The 24,118-nt window shown below is 36.7% G+C and overlaps 1 protein-coding gene across 2 annotated transcripts; it reads left to right on the top strand.

The window, feature by feature from the left end:
- The first annotated feature begins 1,605 nt into the window (after positions 1 to 1,605).
- On the top strand, positions 1,606 to 20,469 carry LOC107669808 (interferon-induced protein 44-like). 2 transcript variants are annotated; one of them, XM_016462208.1, is made up of 8 exons: positions 1,606 to 2,116; positions 2,592 to 2,640; positions 7,362 to 7,557; positions 7,636 to 7,788; positions 7,889 to 8,026; positions 19,588 to 19,621; positions 19,717 to 19,817; positions 19,895 to 20,469. In XM_016462208.1, exons 1-8 carry the CDS (start codon positions 1,606 to 1,608, stop codon positions 20,078 to 20,080), a joined length of 1,368 nt encoding a protein of 455 aa, XP_016317694.1. In that variant the 3' UTR covers positions 20,081 to 20,469. The 2 variants fall into 2 exon arrangements, with proteins under 2 accessions (XP_016317694.1, XP_016317693.1); XM_016462207.1 differs by lacking the exons at positions 1,606 to 2,116; positions 2,592 to 2,640; positions 7,362 to 7,557; ... (1 more) ...; positions 7,889 to 8,026; positions 19,588 to 19,621 and adding exons at positions 12,152 to 12,200; positions 12,829 to 13,360; positions 13,480 to 13,531; ... (1 more) ...; positions 13,940 to 14,092; positions 14,178 to 14,349 and having other exon boundaries at positions 19,895 to 20,466.
- The last annotated feature ends 3,649 nt before the right edge of the window (positions 20,470 to 24,118 follow it).

Raw genomic sequence — 24,118 nt, 5'->3', positions numbered from 1 at the left:
TTCACGTGACGTGATGTATTTTTGGAACCACTACTAATTTCTGCCTGACTGTGAAAAGCAGAAACACATGGGAGGAGTAGAAGGCATCTATTTACATTTTTGGCTTGTCAAAGTAAAATTTTAGGACAATATGGCCTGCAGGTTTCACAGACAGGGCTTAGACTAAACCAGGATTAGGCCATAGTCCAATTTGGACATTGAAGTAATTTTTATTAACATGCCTTAGAAAAAACATTACTGGTGTGCATCTTGACTGAGACTAAACAAAGGCACTGATATATTTTAAGATCAGTCAGTGCAAGTTTCTTTCAGTTGAAACATTTTAGTCTGGGACTAGGCCTTCTTAATATTAGCCTGAATTGGTGCTTGCTAGTTTTTTCAAAATGGCATGGGGCAAAGTGAGCCAAATGCTGTGGGGTAAATTGAGCCAGCATTTTACCTTACCCCACCATAAGGCTCTGAAGTATAACCTGTTTTTTTAATGTGATATTACACAACTGGTTTAGTTTATCATATACATATTATTTGAAGTTTATTTGATAAGGACGGTGTAAAAGTACACACAATCCTTCTCTGATAAGAAGTCAAGTCAAGTCACCTTTATTTATATAGCGCTTTTAACAATACAGATTGTGTCAAAGCAACTGAACAGCATTAATTAGGAAAATAGTGTGTCAATAATGCAAAATGACAATAGTAAACACTAATTTTTCAGTTAAAGACAGTTCATCATTGAATTCAGTAATGTGAACATCTAGCTCAGTTTAAATAGTATCTTTGCAATCAAGTCAACGGTATCGCTGGAAATGAAGTGTCCCCAACTAAGCAAGCCAGAGGCGACAAAAGGCAAGGAACCAAAACTCCATCGGTGACAGAAGCAGAAGATGCTTTTCATCACATTATAATCATATATCTTTCCACCTGTAGTCCCTAATGGCCTGTTCGACGACATTGCAGAAAAGCTGCCATGCCAATAATCTAATCTCAAACAATTAAAGACTGAAATTTAAACTTTATTTGTTTGGTTTTATGTTTTTAAAGTTAGCTTTAAGAAAGAATTAAAGAATTAAAATATTAAATTTGTTTTTAAAAGAGGTAAATTATCTTTAAAAGTTCACTTGGGTTTGAATTAGATTCAGTCAGATGGACAGTTTACACCCAGATGGTGCATCTTAGGTCAATTTACCCCTAACCTGAGGCAAATTGAGCCACGGGAACACTTTTTTAATAAGAAGCCATATTTTTAGAACCCTTTTTCATAGATACATTCTGGTAATTTAAAATGATAGGAAACATCCTGAAATTACCTTATACTTTCATTGTACTTCTGCCTCATTTTCCCTTAAGAACCCTTTTTCATAGATACATTCTGGTAATTTAAAATGATAGGCAACATCCTGAAATTACCTTATACTTTCATTGTACTTCTGCCTCATTTTCCCTTGTCTTGAGGACCACAAATGTCTCATCTTACCCCACTCTCCTCTATTTATTAATCTTTGATTTTAATTTATTAATAAGACATTCAGGATTTTTAAAAAAGGATGTTATTTCTTTATATTATCGTCTTATGTAATACATGTCTTTTTGTATTTTTTGTTAAAGATGAATAAAAAAACATTGGGAAAGCTCAGCATGGATTCACTCACTTCTACATTAACAGAAGAGGAAAGAAAGCAGCTCTGTGGCTTACTGGGGAATGTGGAACTGTCTCTTCTCTACAAAGCTTCAGTTCATGGATATCAAGCTTCTGCCTTCCACCAGCGATGTGACCGTCAGGGTCCCACTTTACTTGTAGCCTACAACCATTCAGACTATGTCTTTGGTGGATACACTAGTGTAGATTATGCACAAAGCGGGCAGTATATTACTGATAAAGAGGCTTTCCTGTTCAGTGTTCAAGATGAAGTGCCGCTCTGCATCAAAGTTAACAGTGGATCTCATGCACGTCTTGATGACGCTGGAGGGCCCAACTTTGGTCAACAGCTGTACTTTTGCTACAACAACCAACCAGTTGTTTATAATCAAGGAGGGAATGCATTCAGTTTTGATTCTGATGCACTGTATGGGGACATCACTGAGCTGATTGAATGTGAGGTGTACAAAGTCAAACACAGTAAGTCAATTGTCAGAAAAATGTTTATCACTCACTGTATGTTTTACACAGATGTAGTAATTTTGAGTCTCTTAACCCTGTAAAGTGTGACATGAAATAATAGAAAAAATATCTAGAAAACGTTTTGCAAATGTTTTTGAGCTATTATAACAGTATAGCAGACTAAATATATATATTTATATAGAGAGAGAGAGAACAAGGAATCTATCTATATATATATATATATATATATATATACCACAACGTGAATGGTGAGGTTTTTGTAATTATACTTCTTCCAAAAAGTATAAACTATGTATCAGACAACAAAAGCATGTAGTAGATTGTGTAGTCCTGCTCGCTTCTTGATAGTTTTGGGGGCCTTAGAAATTTTAATATCAAAATATGATACAGTAGGTCTTATAGAGTTAAATTGTAATGTTGTTACCATTACTGAAATTATGTTCTATAATAATCTTTATTCAATATTTCCCAGTCCTTCAGGTCATGGAGAAACCATGGAGTAATGTTCTGTGGACAGCTGAGTATGTTTCCACTAAATGTTCTTATCAAAGTGTTGCAGATTTTATGCAATAATCTGCAAAATTAAAGTTGTGATTCATTTTGTAGTCAAAGAGCAGAGCTCATGGAAAAGATCAGGAATCAGAAACCCCTGGTGATGTCTGTCAGCCGATTGGGCCGAATGACTAGCAAAGCCATGTCAGGATCTGCAGGCACTAGTCTCACCACACAGGTAGAGATTTAACAGCTTTCATAGTGTTTCCTCTAAGAGTTTAAGCAACGTCTCTTGATGACTTCAGGTCTGGATGTGATTCTCTTCTTGGTTGGTAGTTTCGCACATATCCAGTGAAAGACGGTCGTGGAGGAAAGCCGTTGCCATTTGTGTTGTGTGACACCATGGGACTCGAGGAGCAATCAGGTGCAGGACTGGATATTGAGGACATCAGCAGCATTCTTCAAGGTCACGTACCAGACCGCTATAAAGTAAGCTACTTAGGGTACATCTACATACATACATTTGAAAATGGCATTTCTGTTTAAAAACACAAGGGTTTCTTATTCACACTGAAACAGAAAATGTTAAAATCATCTTATTGTGCATGTGTAAAACATAATAAAAGCTCACTGAGATGATACTGAGAGTCCAGACATACAGTAACTGTAATACAATTTGCTATTCTTCTGACTAGGGCTGTCAAAATGACTGAAAAACTAAATTCGAATTTTCTATTTAAATATTCTTCATTTAAAAACATGAGATACAGTGGGATGGGGAAAAACTGCCATAAAGTCTTGAGACATGTTTTTTAAAAGTTTAACTTAGATTAATTTTACATGGCTTTCTAAACATGCCGCTCTCTGCGAGACGCGAGTGCAACGCTGATAGATGTCCCTCTAGAAAATGTGATAAATATGCGTTCTGTGTGAACGACTTGGTTTCAGTTTTGACGTAAACAGCATCTCCACACTGATGCTCTCGTTTTCCGCAAAATATGAATGAACAACGTAGCAGCGCCGCATCTAGTGGGTTCAACTGGATAGGCTAACAAAAGCATTCAAATGCAATAAATGACACATACATCGTCATCGCATCTCGTGTGCCACTGATAAGGCTGCCTGGCGGCTGACGCAGACTTTAAATTCGAATGCAACGTTTTTGCATTCGAATGTGGATTTTTTTTTTATTCAACGAATATTCGAAATTCGAATTTTTTCTTCTGACACGATAATTTTACTAGCAAAATATCTCACCACTTACTGGTGCGTTTAGATTGCACTACTGGACTAAAAGGCCCTGATGTTTTGCTACAGGACAGCAATTGCAAATATGTTTTCAATCATCTTTGCAGGAATGTGATATGAAGATTGTACAGAGTAACATTTATCTTAAGCAACACTGTGAAAGTGAATAGCACATAGCAGGCACAAACATCAATATCTATTGGCACAATATGCATCACATGACTAAACATGCATCATCATTTTCAAATACCTCTGTTTTCACAGTCCACATTACAAGAAGAAAACAGCGTTCCAAAATGTATAGAAAATGATGCGTTTTTACATGTATCCAGATTAATGTAGATATCGCCTTATACATATGCTTATGACCAAGATTTAGATTCAAGTTTTTCAATGCACTTTACATTAAAATATCCTGATTCAGTTCAACCCCATCTCACCGTTTCAACCTGATGAGCAAAAGGCCTCCAGACCTGCATCTCTTCAGGAGAAGATCCACTGTGTGGTGTATGTGATAGACGCCACCAAAATCTCCCTCATGTCTGACAAACTAGAGGAAAAACTTGCTTCCATACGCAGAAAAGTGAACTCACTGGGTAAGTAAAGTAACAACATTTTTAGATGTATGTTGCATAGCTCTTCTGTCAAATGTTCCATGACTAACTAATAGTTATTTGCATAATTTCAGGCATTCCCCAGATCGTCTTGATGACAAAAGTAGATGAAGCATGTCCTGAGGTGGAGAAAGATCTTCAAAGCCTTTATGTTAGTTCCTACATCAAGTCAAAGGTGAGACGCGGTCACATGTTCTCCAAAGTTACTTTCCAAAACCTTCATTCTCTCTGTTCCTCACTGGTGGAATGAGCTGCGAACCTCCATCCAAACACTGACGAAGCAGCTGAAGACACACCACTTCCGCAAGCATTTAACCTCTCCACAACCTTAAACCAATGCACTTACACGCTAAAAAAAAAATCTTAAAATCTCTGCTCGTTTTATCTGCTCTTCCTTGTTTCTTAATCTAGCTTTCTAATAAATCTGGCATTGCATACTATGAATATTGTTGGCTCTGTGATGAATAACTTATGTTCTTCTATTGTAGTTTAGATAAAAGCATCTGCTAGATGTATAAATGTAAATGAGGTGCTGTTTTGTGTCTGCAGGTGCAGGAGGTGAGCTCTCGGTTGGGTGTGCCGGTGTCTTGTGTGTTACCGGTGAAGAACTACAGTCAGGAGCTGGAGCTGGAGCTCAACTGTGACGTCCTGCTGCTCACCGCTCTACAGCAGATGCTTAACTTTGCAGACGACTATCTGGATGATGTCTGTCCCATGGAGGATTAACCCAAATAAAGTGATGTGTATTGTACTGTAGATCGGGATATTTACCTCTTGATCAGCGCAATAAGTCATCTTAAGTTAGAAGATTATTATTTTCTGTTTGCCTGTTCTAGTTCTTATACAGTCATAAAAATCCATTCAAGAAAATGCAATTAAGGTACTTACATAATTTTCATGCTTTTGTTAGTTGGTTGTTTGTTTATGGTTGTTCCATGATCAGGTTTATAGGTTATAGTAATATTAGAATGATGTGTTAGGACTGCAAATTAATAGAAAAATAAAACATGGAGAATTCAATATGCATAAGCATTATAAAAAATAAATAAAAAAAAACTTATTTTGCTAAATGGGCTATTTTTTTTATTTTTATGCTAAGTGTGAAAGTTTCTTTCAAAACTGTGGAAGATTAAAATAAAAATTAACAATTGATTATACACATTTCTAAGACTACACTTTTTTAAATAACAAAACACAATGTATAAATAGGTCATAAACAGGTCATGACGTTGCTTATTTATTTTTACACTTTACAGAAACCCATCATAGAACGAAATAATTAAGCTGGAAAAAAATACATTGACAAATGTATTAAATACTGTAACTGTAATACTATTACTTTCTCACTGGCTGCCGCCGAAATGTTGGCAGCTGACTTGATTCATCGCTGCCTTATTAGGCAGTGTTTGAGGCAGGAAGTGAAGCTAAAATTGGATTTAGATTTGCCTTAATTCCTTCCTACTTTGAAATGCAACCCAAGGCAGCATTTTTCAGATTTCGGACGCAGCCACTAGGTGGCCACTGTCCACCTTCCTTACAGACGAGGCATTCATTATTTCTTTGACAGAGAAACGGGATTGTGAAAGGTAAGATACAGAGTCGACATAAATATTACAGAAATGTAAAAGTATTTCATATTTTTTTAAGGTAGGCCTAAGTGGTTGACCATCATGTAAGAACGTGTTTAAGTTACACGCAATGCTATCAATTTCAAACGTCAAAGTTCTTTCATCGCTCACTGGGTGATTTTAACCTAATTAGCCGTTTTGCACAAATAAATTAACTTTGAAATAATAACGTATATTTTACAATATGAGATGGTAAACTCATACCAGTCACATGTGGCCTAATAAAAGCTGTTTTATATATATTTGCATCGAGCGGGCCGCCTCGCGCGCACCGCCATGTTGATATCACATAGACGGTACACTCTTTACTATATGCTTCTTATAACTCGTTATTTGACACTTTTTTTTATGGAAGACATTTAGCATGGTTAACTGAGCCAAGAGCATTTTACGATGGCATCGGTAAGTGAAAACTTGTGAATGATTTCCGTATTCACGCCGGTGTCGGCACAATGGTTACATTGATTACATTATTTATTAAAATAATTTTATTTTTATCATTTAAAGATGTATCAGGCTTTTGGATTGGGATCGCAAGTGTCCATGGTTGCTCCCATCACTTGCAAATTACCAGACGAGAAAAGTAAGCGGCTCCTAAGCGGCTCCGTGCTTTGCTGGGGAATGTGAAACTTTCTCTTCTCTACAAAGCTTCAGTCCATGGATATAAAGCTTCTGCCTTCCACCAGCGATGTGACCGTCGGGGTCCCACTTTACTTGTAGCCTACAACCGATCAGGCTACATCTTTGGTGGATACACTAGTGTAGATTATGCTCGAAGTGGGCAGCATATTATAGATAGGGAAGCTTTCCTGTTCAGCTTTCAAGGCAAGATCCCTGTGTGCATCAAAGTTAACAGTGGACATTATGCACGTCTCGATAACGCTGGAGGGCCCAACTTTGGTCAACAGCTGTACTTTTGCTACAAGAACCAGCCAGTTGTGTTAAATCACAGAGGGAATGCATTCAGTGTTAATATGGCAACAATGTATGGGAACGATACTCAGCTGACTGAATGTGAGGTGTACAAAGTGAAGCAGAGTAAGTCAAGTCTTCAGAAAAGGATTCACGTGATTATATAATCTAATATACGTTGTATTCATATTCATTTTGATTGCCAGTCCCTCAGAGCAGTGCCATAAACAAGCAATGGAGGAATGTTCTGTGGACAGCTAAGTATGTTTCAACTTAAATAGTGTTTTCCTTGTCCACTATTGCTGGTTTCATAGGATGGTCTCACACAATTGTTGTGCTCTGTCGTAGTCGAAGAGCACAGCTCATGGGATTGATCAGGAACCATAAAACCCTGGTGACGTCTGTGAGTCGGGTCAGAATCCTAATAATCGGTCCTGTAGGTGCTGGAAAATCCAGTTTCTTCAACTCCATCAACTCCATCTTCATGGGCCGCATTACCAGCAAAGCCATGTCAGGATCCGCAGGCACTAGTCTCACCACACAGGTAGAGATTTAAAAGGACAACACAGTTTTTCTCTGGGATGTCAAGACCTGTCTTTGTTTGTAACAATTATTCTTTTAGTTTCGCACATACCCAGTTGTTGACCATCATGAGGGAAGGCTGTTGCCATTTGTGTTGTGTGACACCATGGGACTCGAGGAGCAATCAGGTGCAGGACTGGATATTGAGGACATCAGCAGCATTCTTCAAGGTCACATACCAGACCGCTATAAAGTAAGTGCATTAAGATGGTTCACGTATCTCCAAAATGGCTTTGAGTATGATGATTAGTTTGATGAATAGTTGTTCTTCTTGACATTTCTCTAAATTTAAGTTCAACCCCATGGCACCGTTTCAACACAATGAGCGAAAGGCCTCCAGACCTGCATCTCTTCAGGAGAAGATCCACTGTGTGGTGTATGTGATAGACGCCACCAAAATCTCCCTCATGTCTGACAAACTAGAGGAAAAACTTGCTTCCATACGCCGGAGTAAACTTGCTAAGTAAACTAACATTATACTACAACTGATCTATAATCTGAGAAATAACATTTCAATTTGTAAGTTGCTTTGGATAAAGCTATCTGCTAAAAGAATGTAAAATGTTGCGTATTGGTATACAATCTGGTAGGCATTCCTCAGATTGTCTTGATGACAAAAGTAGATGAAGCATGTCCTCTAGTGCAGAAGGACCTTCAAAGCCTTTATGTCAGTTCCTACATCAAGTCGAAGGTGAGATGCGGTCACATGATCAGATGGTCTGTTGCTACAGGACTCAGAGTGAGTGAGGTGTTGTTTTGTGTCTGCAGGTGCAGGAGGTGAGCTCTCGGTTGGGTGTGCCGGTGTCTTGTGTGTTACCGGTGAAGAACTACAGTCAGGAGCTGGAGCTGGAGCTCAACTGTGACGTCCTGCTGCTCACCGCTCTACAGTAGATGCTTAACTTCGCAGACGACTATCTGGATGATGCTGGTCGAGTGGAGTACGACTTCCTATAAATCACTGCTGGTGGAAATTTTTCTTTTGAGGCTCTTAACACTAATGGTTTTTGTTTGAGTGCTAATGCATGATTGCATGATGCTCTGTTGTAGTATATTTCTTTGCTTCTATATGCTAAAAAGTTTGGACATTTTGTAAAATATAATTGTTAAATTACAGAAAGATATGAGTTATTAAATTGAGCATATGTTAAAGCAAAACATGTTACAGCCATTCCTGGTCTCTTATTCCTTTTTTGTACAAAATTGTTTATGTGGCTAAAAATTACTAGATGTGCCTTTGAATAACATTGTGGTTCAATGTTACTGTTGTAAACAAAACACAGCTTAAGGGTTTAATACTTGTTGCCTCAGCTAACAAGTCAAACAAAATATTACACTGGCTGTGACTAAAGAACTATTCGGATGGGAGTAGTTTTCCGGGAGGAGAAATTTGTGTTTCACATGTGTAGACTACTTTGCGATTAGTTTCCATGCGAATCTGCCAAATCTGTTTTTCTCACAAAACCTCATAACTAGTGTTTTTCGGCAAACTCAGTGGTCCTCCGAGAAATATAATCCCGTCGGAATGCTGGGACTGCTGATTGTATTATCCCAACTCTTCTCATCACGGGTTTTTTTTTTTTGCCTACCTGGGGTCAGTTGCATAAACTTAGCTCTGACACTGTCTTAAGAACTAGTTTGACCAACTAGCAGTTAACCAAGGGGTAATCGGTCTTGTATTTTGGATTAAATTTAGACTAACCAAATTTTGACAAATTTGACCAGTCTTAAAGAAAAAAAAAAAGGACTTTTAAGACTATTCTTTTATGCAACCCGAAGACTCGAAACAGGTGAACTACTTGACTAATTCCAGTACAGAACCTATAGGATGTTGCGCATGCGCGACTGAACGAATCACTCCCCGAGATGACTCGTTCTTCCCGAGTCACATTAAAGATTCGTTCAAGAACGACCCATCACTAATTTCAATATGAAAATGTGTTTGATTATAATATACTGGACTGTTTTAGTGCCTAAAACACAACCGCGTACAATTAATTTCTACTTAACTGTAAGATATTTGTGAATTAGATCAAGTAATGTGTTAATGTGTGAATATGACAATTTTTGTATTATTCCTCACCTCCAGGTATTTTAATAAAGGGGCTCACTATAGCTTTATTGCTCATTCAGCTTCTCAAAACTCCCAAATGCTTGCTCTCCAACATTGCATAATCATGGATGAGGCATGCAGATAGTGAAAATGTGAAAAAGGCCGGAAGTCAACATAGACATAAATGCCAGAATATAAAATTATTTTATGCATTTAAATGGTTTCATTTTCGCATATTTTCTAGTATAAGTGCACTGTGCTCAAATTTATTTGCATTAAATTACTAATAAAAAATACATATGCAGCTTGTGCCTTATATTGTGATCTCGAACTGCAGAATATATTTCATTCGAGAGACGTTCTTGTGTGCTGCGTATACATGAACGGTTTGCAGCTTTAATCGCCTTTTTGGTAATTTCATGACTTAGCTGACGACAGAACTAGGTATGTATGCTCATAGTTTCTTGTGCTGGTTATTTATGATGAAGTGTATAGATCGTGCGCCACATATTTGCGTACTGTTGGAAGAGTGTGCGCCGTGAGCACAGTAAAACGGCTGACGGGACAGGAAAGTGAGTCTTACTGACATAGTCTAACAACATCTCATCAGACCGCAGTTCACAGTTGTTCTACTGAAGCCGATTTGGCTGCTGTAGCTGTTCGCTTTCGTTGGACTCGCGCCTGACGCCGAGGTGAAGCTGAAGTGTATGGCAAGCCGTTTTAGCTTAAAATATTCCAAGCGTTACTCTTGTAATTGCATTTTCACTAGTAACAATTCAATTAGAGAGCTCTACCATTAAATTCTTACTAGTAACAATGCCAATTAGAGAGCACTCTAAATCTATTCTAACTAGTTATAAATACAATAAGAGAGCTCTAATTTAACTAGAGAGCTCTGCAATTGCATTCTTACTAGTAAGAATTGAATTAGAGAGCTCTACAATTCAATTCTTACTAGTAACAATTACAATTACAGAGCTCTTTAATGCAATTTTTACTAGTAATTGAATTAGAGAGCTCTGCAATTGCATTGTTACTAGTAAGAATTAAATTAGAGAGCTCTACAATTCAATTCTTACTAGTAACAATACCAATTAGAGAGCTCTCTAATTCAGTTCTTACTAGTAAAAATGCAATTACAGAGCTCTCTAATTACATTCTTACTAGTAAGAAATCTAGTTACAGAGCTCTATAATTGTATTCTTACTAGTAAAAACTTGTATTCATTAGATGCAAAACAGATTTGCGACTACACCCATTTGCCTTTCCAAATCCCGCCTGTGGTGCTACACTTCAAAATAAAAGCCCCATAAGCATGAATTGATAGCATTTTCATTATGTCAGAATGACCATAAGAGTGAGATGACAGTTTGGAAAGGTTTTGTTTTAATATTTAATCACTTAATTAATTCACACCTTTATATTATTATTAATATTATTATTATTATTTCTTTATTTCAGACCCTTAGGTCCATATCACAAAAATGAAAATAAAGAGTAGCCTATAGTCTTGAAAATACTTTACCAGGCAAAATATCACCTCATTTTGGTGTTTATTATGCACTATAACATGCATGCAGAATTTGAGCTAGTACACATAGGCTATAGGCTAATTAATAGGTTAATTATCACTCTTGACAAAATGTGTTTTAAAATTTCTTTCTCTTTCTTTCTTTTTTCTTTCTTTCTTTCTCTCTTTTTTTGGTCAGACATTAGGGGGAAAATTATTTTGGGGTATTTTTTCGATAAGCTCAATTAGGTTATTAAGCTTATTAATTAGTGTGTTTTTGTGCTGGAACCGTGGCTGATTTTGGCCACTAGGTGGCAGCACGACTCTGTCTTACTGAGTGATTAATTTAAAAACAGATTCATGCAAGTACGAAACATGTCTCGGAGACGCGCAACAGTTATTTTCCGGCTTTGTTTGGAACTCTTACTAGTAAAAATTTAATTAGAGAGCTCTCTAATTGCAATTGTTACTAGTAAAAATTGAATTAGAGAACTCTCTAATTGGAATTCTTACTAGTAATAATTCAATTGAGCTCTCTAATTGTAATACTAGTAACATTTCAATTGTAGAGCTCTGTAATTAAAAATGAATGGAAGTCAATGGAAACATGACTAGTAAAAATTCATTTGTAGAGCTCTCTAATTGAAATTGTTACTAGTAAGAATTGAATTAGAGAGCTCTGTAATTGGAATTCTTACTAGTAATAATTGAATTAGAGAGCTGTATAATCGTAATTGTTACTAGTAAGAACTGAATTAGAGAGCTCTCTAACTGGCATTGTTACTAGTAAGAAATTAATTTTAGAGCTCTCTAATTGAATTGTTACTAGTAAAAATGCAATTACGACGAGTAACACTGGGATTATTTTAAGATAATACGGCTTGCCATAGTCGTCGGGTGATAAGAATTGAAATTCAAAGGCAAACTTCCGGCAAATCTTTCAGTGATAGCAAATGAGTGCACTTCAAAGTTCACAAAAGTTCGAAGTTCACAAGAGAAAGCGTTTCAGTTTTCCTGCAAAGAACGAGTGTTTTACCTGCGAAACGTAAGAGACTCTGAAAAAGTATATGCGTGTACAAAACTGAAGTACAAGGGTAAATATAGGCTACGCTTATGCTACTATATTTAAATATTCCTAAGTATTTTATAGACGGCAACTAGCAAGTGATAGTTAATAAACGTGCTTCCGCTTAAAGGATAAAGTTATTTATCCGAAGCAAAACAAGTGTAGGCCTACCGTTAATCGACCTGGGATTGAATCAAACTTTATGTATTTTTATTTGAACTTTTTAGTTTTAGTTTCAATTTCTCCCATGAATGCGTTTGTATAGGCTATAGTGTCAACACTAGTTATGGAACGTGAAAAATATTTTTTTTAGCATTTTTTTAAATTTTTTTATTGTTGGATGGTTTTTTAAAAATCACTTCTTAGTCAAATGGATTAACCCTAAAAGAAAACGTAGTCTTTATACATGGTTCAGAAATTCACATTTGTAAATGAAATCAATCATGTTTACAATATGTTTAAAACAGTTTGGAAAATAATAGTGTTAGTTCACCCAAAAATTAACATTTTGTCATTGTTTACTCACTCACTGTGTTGTGCTGTGGACACAGAAGAAGGTGTGTTTCAGTTTAAGTTTTTACTTTGTAAACATTATTTTTTTGCACAGATGCAAAAATCAAAAGTTGGAGAAGTCAGCATCACTTCTAAATTAACAGAAGAGAAAAGGAAAAAGCTCTGTGGCTTACTGGGGAATGTGGAACTGTCTCTTCTCTACAAAGCTTCAGTTCATGGATATCAAGCTCCTGCCTTCCATCAGAGATGTGACCGTCAGGGTCCCACTTTACTTGTAGCCTACAACCGATCAGGCTATATCTTTGGTGGATACACTAGTGTAGATTATTCTCAAAGTGGGCAGTATATTACTGATAAGGAGGCTTTCCTGTTCAGTGTCCATGGCAAGATCCCCATTTGCATCAAAGTTAATAGTGGATGTAACGCACGTTATGATGATGCTAAAGGGCCAAACTTTGGCCAACAGCTGTACTTTTGCTACAACAACCAACCAGCTGTGTATAGTCAAGAAAGGAATGAATACTATGACGGAGATTGTAGTAATAAAGCATTCAGTTTTAAATCTGCAACACTGTATGGAAATGACACTCAGCTGACTGAATGTGAGGTGTACAAAGTAGAAGAGAGTAAGTCAACAATCAGGAAGTATTCACCACTTCATGCATTTTACACACAGTCAAACAATATAAAGAATGTCAAACTATATCAAACAATATAGCAAATGTGTTTTTTTTAATACACTCAGGTCAGGTCATTGCAGAGGAGAAACCGTGGAGAAATGTTCTGTGGACAGCTGAGTGCGTTTCCACTATTTCCTGTTTTTGTTATTTCTCTTTTGCTAATGTAATAGAACAATCTGATTCTGCTTTGTAGTCGAAGAGACGAGCTCATGGAAATGATCAGGAACCATAAACCCCTGATGACGTCTGTGAGTCGGGTCCGAATCCTAATGATCGGTCCTGTAGGTGCTGGAAAATCCAGTTTCTTCAACTCCATCAACTCCATCTTCACTGGTCATGTGACTAGTAAAGCCATGTCAGGATCCGCAGGCACTAGTCTAACTGTGCAGGTACAGATTAGGCAGAACTTCAGGACTTGCTTCAGTTTGTAATATAAAACAATTGTTCCACAAAGATTCCTGTTTGTTGGTAGTTTCGCACATATCCAGTGAAAGACGGTCGTGGAGGAAAGTCTGTTTTTGGTAGTTTCGCACATATCCAGTGAATGATGGTCGTGAGGGAAAGCCGTTGCCATTTGTGTTGTGTGACACCATGGGACTCGAGGAGCAATCAGGTGCAGGACTGGATATTGAGGACATCAGCAGCATTCTTCAAGGTCACGTACCAGACCGCTATAAAGTAAGTGCATAGGTTCATGTTTTTGGCTTGCAAATGTATATTTATCAATAAAATTGATCTTTAATTTCAATTATTCTCAATTCAGTTCAACCCCATGGCACCGTTTCAACCTGATGAGCAAAAGGCCTCCAGACCTGCATCTCTTCAGGAGAAGATCCACTGTGTGGTGTATGTGATAGACGCCACCAAAATCTCCCTCATGTCTGACAAACTAGAGGAAAAACTTGCTTCCATACGCAGAAAATTGAACTCACTGGGTGAGTGAACATATTTACACCAATCTTGTGATTAATACAAAGTAGGTTGTACATAGAGCTACATGTGAAGCACCTTAAAACGTACCTCAACAATTTCAGGCATCGCTCAGATTGTCTTGATGACAAAAGTAGATGAAGCATGTCCTCTTGTGGAGGAAAATCTTCAAAGCCTTTATGTCAGTTCCTACATCAAGTCGAAGGTGAGACGCGGTCACATGATCAGATGGTCTGTTGCTACAGGACTCAGAGTGAGTGAGGTGTTGTTTTGTGTCTGCAGGTGCAGGAGGTGAGCTCTCGGTTGGGTGTGCCGGTGTCTTGTGTGTTACCGGTGAAGAACTACAGTCAGGAGCTGGAGCTGGAGCTCAACTGTGACGTCCTGCTGCTCACCGCTCTACAGCAGATGCTTCGCTTTGCAGACGACTATTTTGATGATATTCGTCCTGTGGAGGGCAACACTAAATAATTTTTGTACAGTTCTTGCAGCTGACAGATTCAGAAAAGGCCAAATTAAAAGCTCTTTGAATCATTTTTGTAACTTAATCACACACTGGTCATTCTCTGTCCTTTGTGTTTCATTTCATCGCAAATGACGATCAATTTCATATTTTGGTCTACTAAACTACGTTTACTTCTTATTTTTAAATATTAAGTATATAGTTAAGTCAGTACACATTTTATAAACTTTCACCTCAATGTGTGTAATTTCTCTGTACTTTTTACACTTGTGCTTCTATCCTGATGTATATTAAAGGATTGTAAATTCTTCATTTTGTTGTGATTTTCAGGTAGCTGTCACTTTATGCTCTATTTTGTAAAATGTTTTTGGCAATAATGTCTATTAGATATTTTGAGACAAAAAAAATGTAGCACTGATTATATTTAAATAGACTAGTTAAAGCAGTTAAAAATATCATTTGCTAAACATCAAATAAACAAAAGAGTCGATATATCTCACAAGATCAGTGAAAATCTGCTAAATTAAACGTGATAATTCTTCTGTTGTCATCTGCGTCCAGTTATTTTAGGTGTACAGTATAGCCTATTCATTTTAATTTCCTCGTTACTATAACTATACAACTATATATAACGTGAAAAGGTCAACGATAAGTTTCAAACAGCTACAAAAATATTATCGCCTAGAGCGAAGAGTTTCGATTACGAGGCTGTGTCCTTTGATTGGAGGGAACAGAGAGCTTAACGTTACGCCTTCGCCTGTGGGTGTAAAATAGCCACTAAAGAAGCGTTTCATCCACTGATCTAGAGAACATTTATGTAAGATCAGTAGTTTCATCATTTCTTCAGAGAAAGGGGAATGCGAAAGGCAAAGGTAAGGTCGTTATGAAATTTATAAAAGTAAAAACAAATGTGCACAAACAATAAATAATAGCCTACTATAGTCTATATTTTCTTGGAGCAGATTTTGCTTTAGTTTCAGTTTCGATTCCGGCTGAGTTTCAGTTAGGGGTGTAACGATTCACTCGTTTTCTCGATGCATCGATCTTGAAACATGGATTTTTTCAATGGTGAATCGCCGATTTCAGACAGTAGGCTAATCGATTTAAAACGCTAAGAATCGAATGAATCGCGATTTCTGTAGCGATTCAATGCTTTCAAAATATATACACATTAAATTACTACAAGCACGAATGAATGGAGACCTAGAACAGGGTTTTTTGAGCAGCTGATGTGTGATCTCTCCTTAGTACTCGTGGCCAGTAATGCTAAAGTGAAGTAGTTATACTTTTCTGTCAGAAAATTGTAATAATTGTTTGTAGTAAATAAAACAATCATAAAATTGCCATTAGGAAAAAATTATAGATTACGAATGATTGATTATTGTCCAGCTATGTATTTGATTTCTTATAGCAAATTCAAAGTAAGAGATAAGAAATTCCTTGTAAAAAAAATAAAAATAAAAATAATACATACATGCATAAAATGATTGTATTTGACATCTCTGTCACTTCTGAAATGATGGCTACGCCCCTGGTGTGACAAAATGTTAGCCTATAAAGCTCTTTTTTAAAATCTTGGCTTACATAAATTTCCACATATGCCATAGCATCATTAAACTAGCATCTAACAATGGACAAAAGTGTTTTTTTCCCTCTAACCTATGGTTCTGTAACCATAAAGGCTGCTGTGTAATTTGCCCCGACTAAGCATTTAAAGAATTTAGGGGAAGAATTGAAAAAATTCTGTGAATGCATTAAAAGAACGCAGAATCGAATCGTTAATCGAATCGAATTTAATTGTGAATTGAATCGTTCTGAATTTGCAAAAATCGTTCTTGAATCAAATCGAAAACCTATGAATCATGAATCGAATCGATTCGCTGTCTACCCAAAGATTCACAGCCCTAGTTTCAGTTAGTTCATGTATGGCTTTCAGAAAACAAGTAATCTGACTGCTCGTATGGCAAGCCGTTTTAGCTTAAAATATTCCCAGCGTTACTCATCATAATTGCATTTTTACTAGTAACAATTCAATTAGAGAGCTCTGTAACTGAATTAAAGAGCTCTGCAATTACATTCTTACTAGTAACAATTGAAATAGAGAGCTCTTTAATGCAATTCTTACTAGTAACAACTGAATTAGAGAGCACTTTAATTCAATTAGAGAGCTCTCTAATTCAGTTTTTACTAGTAAGAATTCCATTTAGAGAGCTCTCTAATTCAGTTGTTACTAGTAAGAACTGATTTAGAGCACTCTAACTCAATTACAGAGCTCTGCAATTAAACATATCTTTAATGTGGTTTTTTACTATAGTAAAAACTAAATTTAGTTTAGTAACTAAAGTTTAGTTTAGTTTAGTAACTTTAGTAACTAAAAATAATTTAGTTATATAGCTCTGTAATTGCACTTTTACTCGTAAGAATTAAATTAGAGAGCTCTCTAATCATAATTATTACTAGTAAAAATTAATTTAGAGAGCTCTCTAATTGGAATTGTTACTAGTACGAATTCAATTGTAGAGCTCTGTAATTGTAATTCTTACTAGTAAAAATTCTGTTGTAGAGCTCTGTAATTAAAAATGAATGGAAGTCAATGTTCTTACTAGTAACAACTGAATTAGAGAGCTCTTTAGAGAGCTCTCTAATTCAGTTTTTACTAGTAAGAATTCCATTTAGAGAGCTCTCTAATTCAGTTGTTACTAGTAAGAACTGATTTAGAGCACTCTAACTCAATTACAGAGCTCTGCAATTAAACATATCTTTAATGTGGTTTTTTACTATAGTAAAAACTAAATTTAGTTTAGTAACTAAAGTTTAGTTTAGTTTAGTAACTTTAGTAACTAAAAATAATTTAGTTATATAGCTCTGTAATTGCACTTTTACTCGTAAGAATTAAATTAGAGAGCTCTCTAATCATAATTATTACTAGTAAAAATTAATTTAGAGAGCTCTCTAATTGGAATTGTTACTAGTACGAATTCAATTGTAGAGCTCTGTAATTGTAATTCTTACTAGTAAAAATTCTGTTGTAGAGCTCTGTAATTAAAAATGAATGGAAGTCAATGGAGACATATGACTAGTAAAATTAATTTGTAGAGCTCTCTAATTATAATTGTTACTAGTAAGAACTGAATTAGAGAGCTCTGTAATTGGCATTGTTACTAGTAAGAATTTAATTGTAGAGCTCTCTAACTGAATTGTTACTAGTAAAAATGCAATTATGATGAGTAACGGTCTGAGCATTTTAAGCTAAAACGGCTTGCCATATGCTCGTGTCTGTCTATGTGTGTCTGCTACAGAATTCAAATGACATATATTAATTTTCTTGTTTAGATGTATTCAGCTTTCGGGGCATCCAGCACTCGCAACGCTCCACTCACTTCTAAATTAACAGAAGAGCAAAGAGAACAGCTCTGTGGCTTACTGGGGAATGTGGAACTGTCTCTTCTCTACAAAGCTTCAGTTCATGGATATCAAGCTTCTGCCTTCCATCAGAGATGTGACCGTCAGGGTCCCACTTTACTTGTAGCCTACAACCGTTCAGGCTACACTTTTGGTGGATACACTAGTGTAGATTATTCTCAAAGTATGCAGAATATTACAGATGAGGAGGCTTTCCTGTTCAGCTTTCATGGTGGAGCTCGTCTCTGCATTGACGTTAACAGTGGACATTATGCACGCTATGATGATGTTGGAGGGCCCAACTTTGGCCAACAGTTGTACTTTTGCTACAACAATCAACCACATGTGTACAATCAAGGAGCACCTTTATTTATTGGTGCAAGGGGTAATGCATTTGGTTTTAGTGCTGCCAAACTATATGGGGATGACGCTCGGCTGAGTGAATGTGAGGTGTACAAAGTGGAAGAGAGTAAGTCAATTATCAGAAGAATACAATTATGTACAGTAAAATTATATTATAACTCCAGTCACTTTCAATAATTACTAATGTAATGTCAATTGTTTACTCAAACAGAAAGTACTCTGTTAGAGCCTCAGGTCAGTGCAGAGAAGCCGTGGAGGAATGTTCTGTGGACAGCTGAGTATGTTTTCCTGTTGCTGAATTAATTCAGTAATGAGATACAGTTTAAGTTTGATTAAGTTTGATCTACTCTTTTGTAGACAAAGAGCAGAGCTCATGGAAATAATCAGGAAATATAAACCCCTGGTGACGTCTGTGAGTCGGGTCAGAATCCTAATGATCGGTCCTGTAGGTGCTGGAAAATCCAGTTTCTTCAACTCCATCAACTCCATCTTCATGGGTCGAATGACTAGCAAAGCCATGTCAGGATCTGCAGGCACTAGTCTCACCACACAGGTAGAGATTCAATACAATTATTGTATTTTCTATTAGAGTTCAAGGAACGTCTCTTGAGGACTTCAGATCTTGATGTGATTCTCTTCTTGGTTGGTAGTTTCGCACATATCCAGTGAAAGACGGTCGTGGAGGAAAGCCGTTGCCATTTGTGTTGTGTGACACCATGGGACTCGAGGAGCAATCAGGTGCAGGACTGGATATTGAGGACATCAGCAGCATTCTTCAAGGTCACGTACCAGACCGCTATAAAGTAAGAGCACTCATCTCCAAAATGAATGAAGGTTGAAGTAGAAATGGTTTGCTTCATGCTAAATCCCCTCTATTTAGTTTAACACCACAGCACCGTTTCAACCTGATGAGCAAAAGGCCTCCAGACCTGCATCTCTTCAGGAGAAGATCCACTGTGTGGTGTATGTGATAGACGCCACCAAAATCTCCCTCATATCTGATAAACTACAGGAAAAACTTGCTTCCATACGCAGAAAAGTGAACTCACTGGGTAAGAGAACATACACCTTATGACTACTAAGTAGGCTGTACATTGATCTACCTGATAGAGTTGCACACAACTTACCTAAAAATGTGTAATTTCAGGCATCGCTCAGATCGTCTTGATGACAAAAGTAGATGAAGCATGTCCTCTAGTGGAGGAAAATCTTCAAAGCCTTTATGTCAGTTCCTACATCAAGTCGAAGGTGAGACGCGGTCACATGATCAGATGGTCTGTTGCTACAGGACTCAGAGTGAGTGAGGTGTTGTTTTGTGTCTGCAGGTGCAGGAGGTGAGCTCTCGGTTGGGTGTGCCGGTGTCTTGTGTGTTACCGGTGAAGAACTACAGTCAGGAGCTGGAGCTGGAGCTCAACTGTGACGTCCTGCTGCTCACCGCTCTACAGCAGATGCTCAACTTCGCAGACGACTATCTGGATGATGCTGGTCATGTGGAGGGCAATGTTTTTTAAAATGCTTTGCTGAGATGCGTCCATAATATTACATTGTCTTTGAATAGGATATAGGTGGCTTAGCTTCCATCTCTGCATGATAATGTATCTTAAGCCAGAAAATTGGTGTATTACTTATATTGCATTTATTTATTGTGGCTTTATTGCGAAAATGCTGTAAGATCAATATTACAAATTAGAACTGTCACACTGTTCTAAAAGAAATGCAGACCTTTCCATGGGAAAAATCCATTTTGGAATTAGTTATTCCTTACATTTAAAAGTAAACATTATTAAAATCAATTCTGCAATTAAATATTATGACAATGTGTTATTTGGCTCTTGAACTGGATCACCCTGGAGCAGGGGTGCCGCTAGCAATTTTGGGCCCTATGAAAGAATATGAGGTTGGGCCCGTACCACACCAAACATACACTATATTGCCCAAAGTATTGGGAAAACTCAATAAAACTCATCGTCAAACACCAATGACTTGTATATATGCCTACAATAATTTTAGATACTTCCCAAACTGTGACAACAAAGATGGAAATACAATTTTTAAATACATGAATTATGTTTCCATCTTTGATGCCACAGTTTTGGAAGTGCCTGTTTCTGTTCTAAAGAAGGGGTGTCCCAATACATTTGTCCATATGTGTGTACAAGTCACAGGTGTTTGGTGATGAGTTTTTGGCTCAAGGTCTGGATTTAAAGTCACAGCAGAGGTGTTCAGCTGGGATTAGGACCTGGCTTTGTGCAGACCAGTCAAGTTCTTCCACACTGACTGAATCAGTCTTTTTTTTTTTAACCTTGCCTTATACGCAGAGGCATTGCTGTGTTAGAATAGAAAATGGTCCTGTTCAAAACTATATATCAAACTAAAATTAGAAGCACACAATTCCCTAGAATAGCATTATATGCTTTTTTACTAAAAATTTGAAATTACTAAAGTAGTCAAACCTGTTCATTAGAAGGGGGTGTACAAGTGTACAAGCCAACCTAGCTACTCAAAATCTTTGTCTGCAATTTAATAATATTGACCTATTAGCTTACTTTTGCTATTGCTTTTGGCCATTAGGTATCAGTAACATAATTCATTCAGAACCTGTTTTATGGACATAGAAATGTGACTATTAGCTTAACAGCTGTATTCCTTGTTTGCTAGCTACCTATGCACATACAGCATACAATGTTAAAAATTTTCTACATTATGAACCTTAACCCAAAAACCTTTAGCTTCATACACTGTAGATAATTGTGACCCTACCTGTAGAAACCCAGCTAAAGTATTTTTTGCATATAAGTAGTCAAGTGGTCAAGTGCAAAGACCGCAAGTGTGGGTATTTGGACAAGGCTAGAGTATGAATTTGTAGATTTTCTATCCACCATTTTCTTGTCGTAAAAATGGGCGTGGCCATTTGTAAATTCTATGGGTCTGGCTTCCGGTCTCATCTGCGTCCACTCCGTACAGCTATTTTTAGCTGAACAAAACAGTTCGTTTTGCTGCTTGATATTGAAAGTTGGTGTGTCTTATCATATTATTTTAATGTATTATCTTAATTATGAACACACTGGTTGCACGTTGTTATTATTCTCCTCGTTATTTACCTATAGCGGCTAATGAACCGGAAGTCTCGCCCATAGGCTTACTTCGGCGTTGAAGAAAAAGGTGGATAGCAAAACTACTAAAATGTGTTTAAAAGTGCGACTGACTAAATCGTCCGGCTCGGTTTGCCCCCCTCGAACTCGAAGACATCTCTAATTTGACAGTTGATCAATTTTAATGCTCAAAATGTTCCTGTATCACAGGAATGAAGGAACTTGACAGAACAGGTTTGTCTTGGGTGTAACATTCAAAGAACAAGTGAAGCATTTTCACAGCAAGTGCTCTGCGAAAGGTACATATGCATATTATAAGAGCATTAAATATTACATGCAAATTCTAATTGTTTGTTATTGTTATTTGAATGTATTTTGATCTGCCAATTCATATAACTCTTTGTGCAGAGGCAGTTCACAGAAACAATGAAAGCAAGCTTTAAATAAATGTAAGTACAAAAAAATAAAACTTAACTGAGCCTTAGAGAATCAAACAAGCAATAAACAAATACACAAGTCACAGAGGAAAAGTGAGTCTTTTACAAATGGTCACTTAAAGAATGTAACCTTCAGAAAATGTTGGTCTTGTATATTGTACTTTATATTGCTCATAAATTAAAGAAAAAGATTTATTTTGTCTTTTTTTCCTGTAATAGAAATTAGCTTGATTAATGCAGTGAGCACAAACACTGCATTAAAAAAAGAATAATAGGACACAAAAGCGTACCGTTTGTGGATGAAGCTCAAGTTTATATTTGTATTTGCATGTTTTTGTCTTCAAGGCAAAAAATGCAAGTGAGAGATGGTACCATGGAGTCCCTCACTTCTGATTTAACAGAAGAGAAAAGTAAGCGGCTCCGTGCTTTGCTGGGGAATGGGAAACTGGCTCTTCTCTACAAAGCTTCAGTCCATGGATATAAAGCTTCTGCCTTCCATCAGGCACCACCATGTTGGTCACGTGGAGGGCTATATATATATATATATATATATATATATATATATATAGATTGGGGTAATGTGGTTTGAGTTGAGACTAGAACGTAGTAGAAAATATGAAAAATATGGGTATGGTCAATAAAGTAATCTGATGTTAATTTATAAGAATAATAGTCACATCCGTTAGTTACTTATTGTGTCAATAATTAAGCAACCAAACAGCTTTAAAATGTAATAATGGAATGGTGAGTGGGTGGTACTAATAATGACAGTAAAAAAAAAAAAACTGTATTTCTGGGGTGACGAGAAGACCATTTAGGAAACAAGGTTTGTACTGAAACTGTTAACATGCACTGTTAACGGTTTGCTAATAGCTATTACACATTTGACTGACTGAGGTACTGGACTGCGTCTAACATGCTTGTGATTTTAAGATGATTTGCGAGTAAAGCAGGCTGACCTCACTACAAATTTAGTAAATATGGACATTTTACAAATAGTTCGTAGGAAAAGAGAACTTAACGTATTCACATTCTTTAGGTTACCACGCTCATAGGCATAATATGTCTATGACCACGCTCAACTGACCTGAGGTACGTGTTCAACTATCGCGATATTTGATCCAACGCGTAGTCAGTGCATGGAATATTCTATTTAAAGTTTATATAAAATAATAGTATTACATTTTATTTACACAAAAATAACTTTATTCTGAACGTCTACATTCATTCACTTTTACGGAGTAAAGTCAAATTTGAAGTGGAGCTGCATCATCTCGGGCGACCCGAGTTCGAGTCCCGATTCGAAGACCCCTTTCTATCTACCCTTGTACTGTCCTAAAAATATAATAAAAAAAATATATATAAGTAGAAAGGTAAGTGAAACCGAGCTGTTAATAACGGAACTACCAAAACAACAAATAAATAATAATATACAGTACATATCAACAAATTAATTACCATTACTGTTTACTGAAACGACAAAAGGTGTGAATCAAATGAATCAGACTTGTAGTCAAACATGGGATCAAGAACCAGATATTTACTGTCAGATAGTTATTAGACAGAGGACATCAGCAGGATGGAACAATGAAACTGATGAACCGACAATAAACCAGACGCACAGAAGCCATGTCGTCTGTCCTATAGATTACGATAAAAACACCTGTAACCATCCGTAGAAACCCACAGGACAGCACTATTAGGTTTATATTAAACTGACATCTCTTTCTTAATTTGTATAATTAGTTTGGCATCTTTAAATCACAGTTTAAAAAAAAAAACAAAAACATGTTTTTACATCAGTGTAAATAAAGCATGTTCACAATATGGCGACTTGTTAGTGTGAATAAGAGCCACGCAGATTATTTCACTCCCCTTTGTGAAATAACACATGAAGGGAAGTTATTAATATGGACATTCTAACAAATAGCAGAAGAAAAAATGAAATGCAGATTGACTCCACATGGCTTTAAAGTCACAATTATCTCAACGATACATCTGTGCGACCTGGTTTACGTCT

The sequence above is a fragment of the Sinocyclocheilus anshuiensis genome, unplaced genomic scaffold (genome assembly GCF_001515605.1).
Source record: "Sinocyclocheilus anshuiensis isolate Anshui unplaced genomic scaffold, SAMN03320099.WGS_v1.1 scaffold560, whole genome shotgun sequence".
Lineage (NCBI taxonomy): Eukaryota > Metazoa > Chordata > Actinopteri > Cypriniformes > Cyprinidae > Sinocyclocheilus > Sinocyclocheilus anshuiensis.
This window is presented reverse-complemented; position numbering and strand designations above follow the sequence as displayed.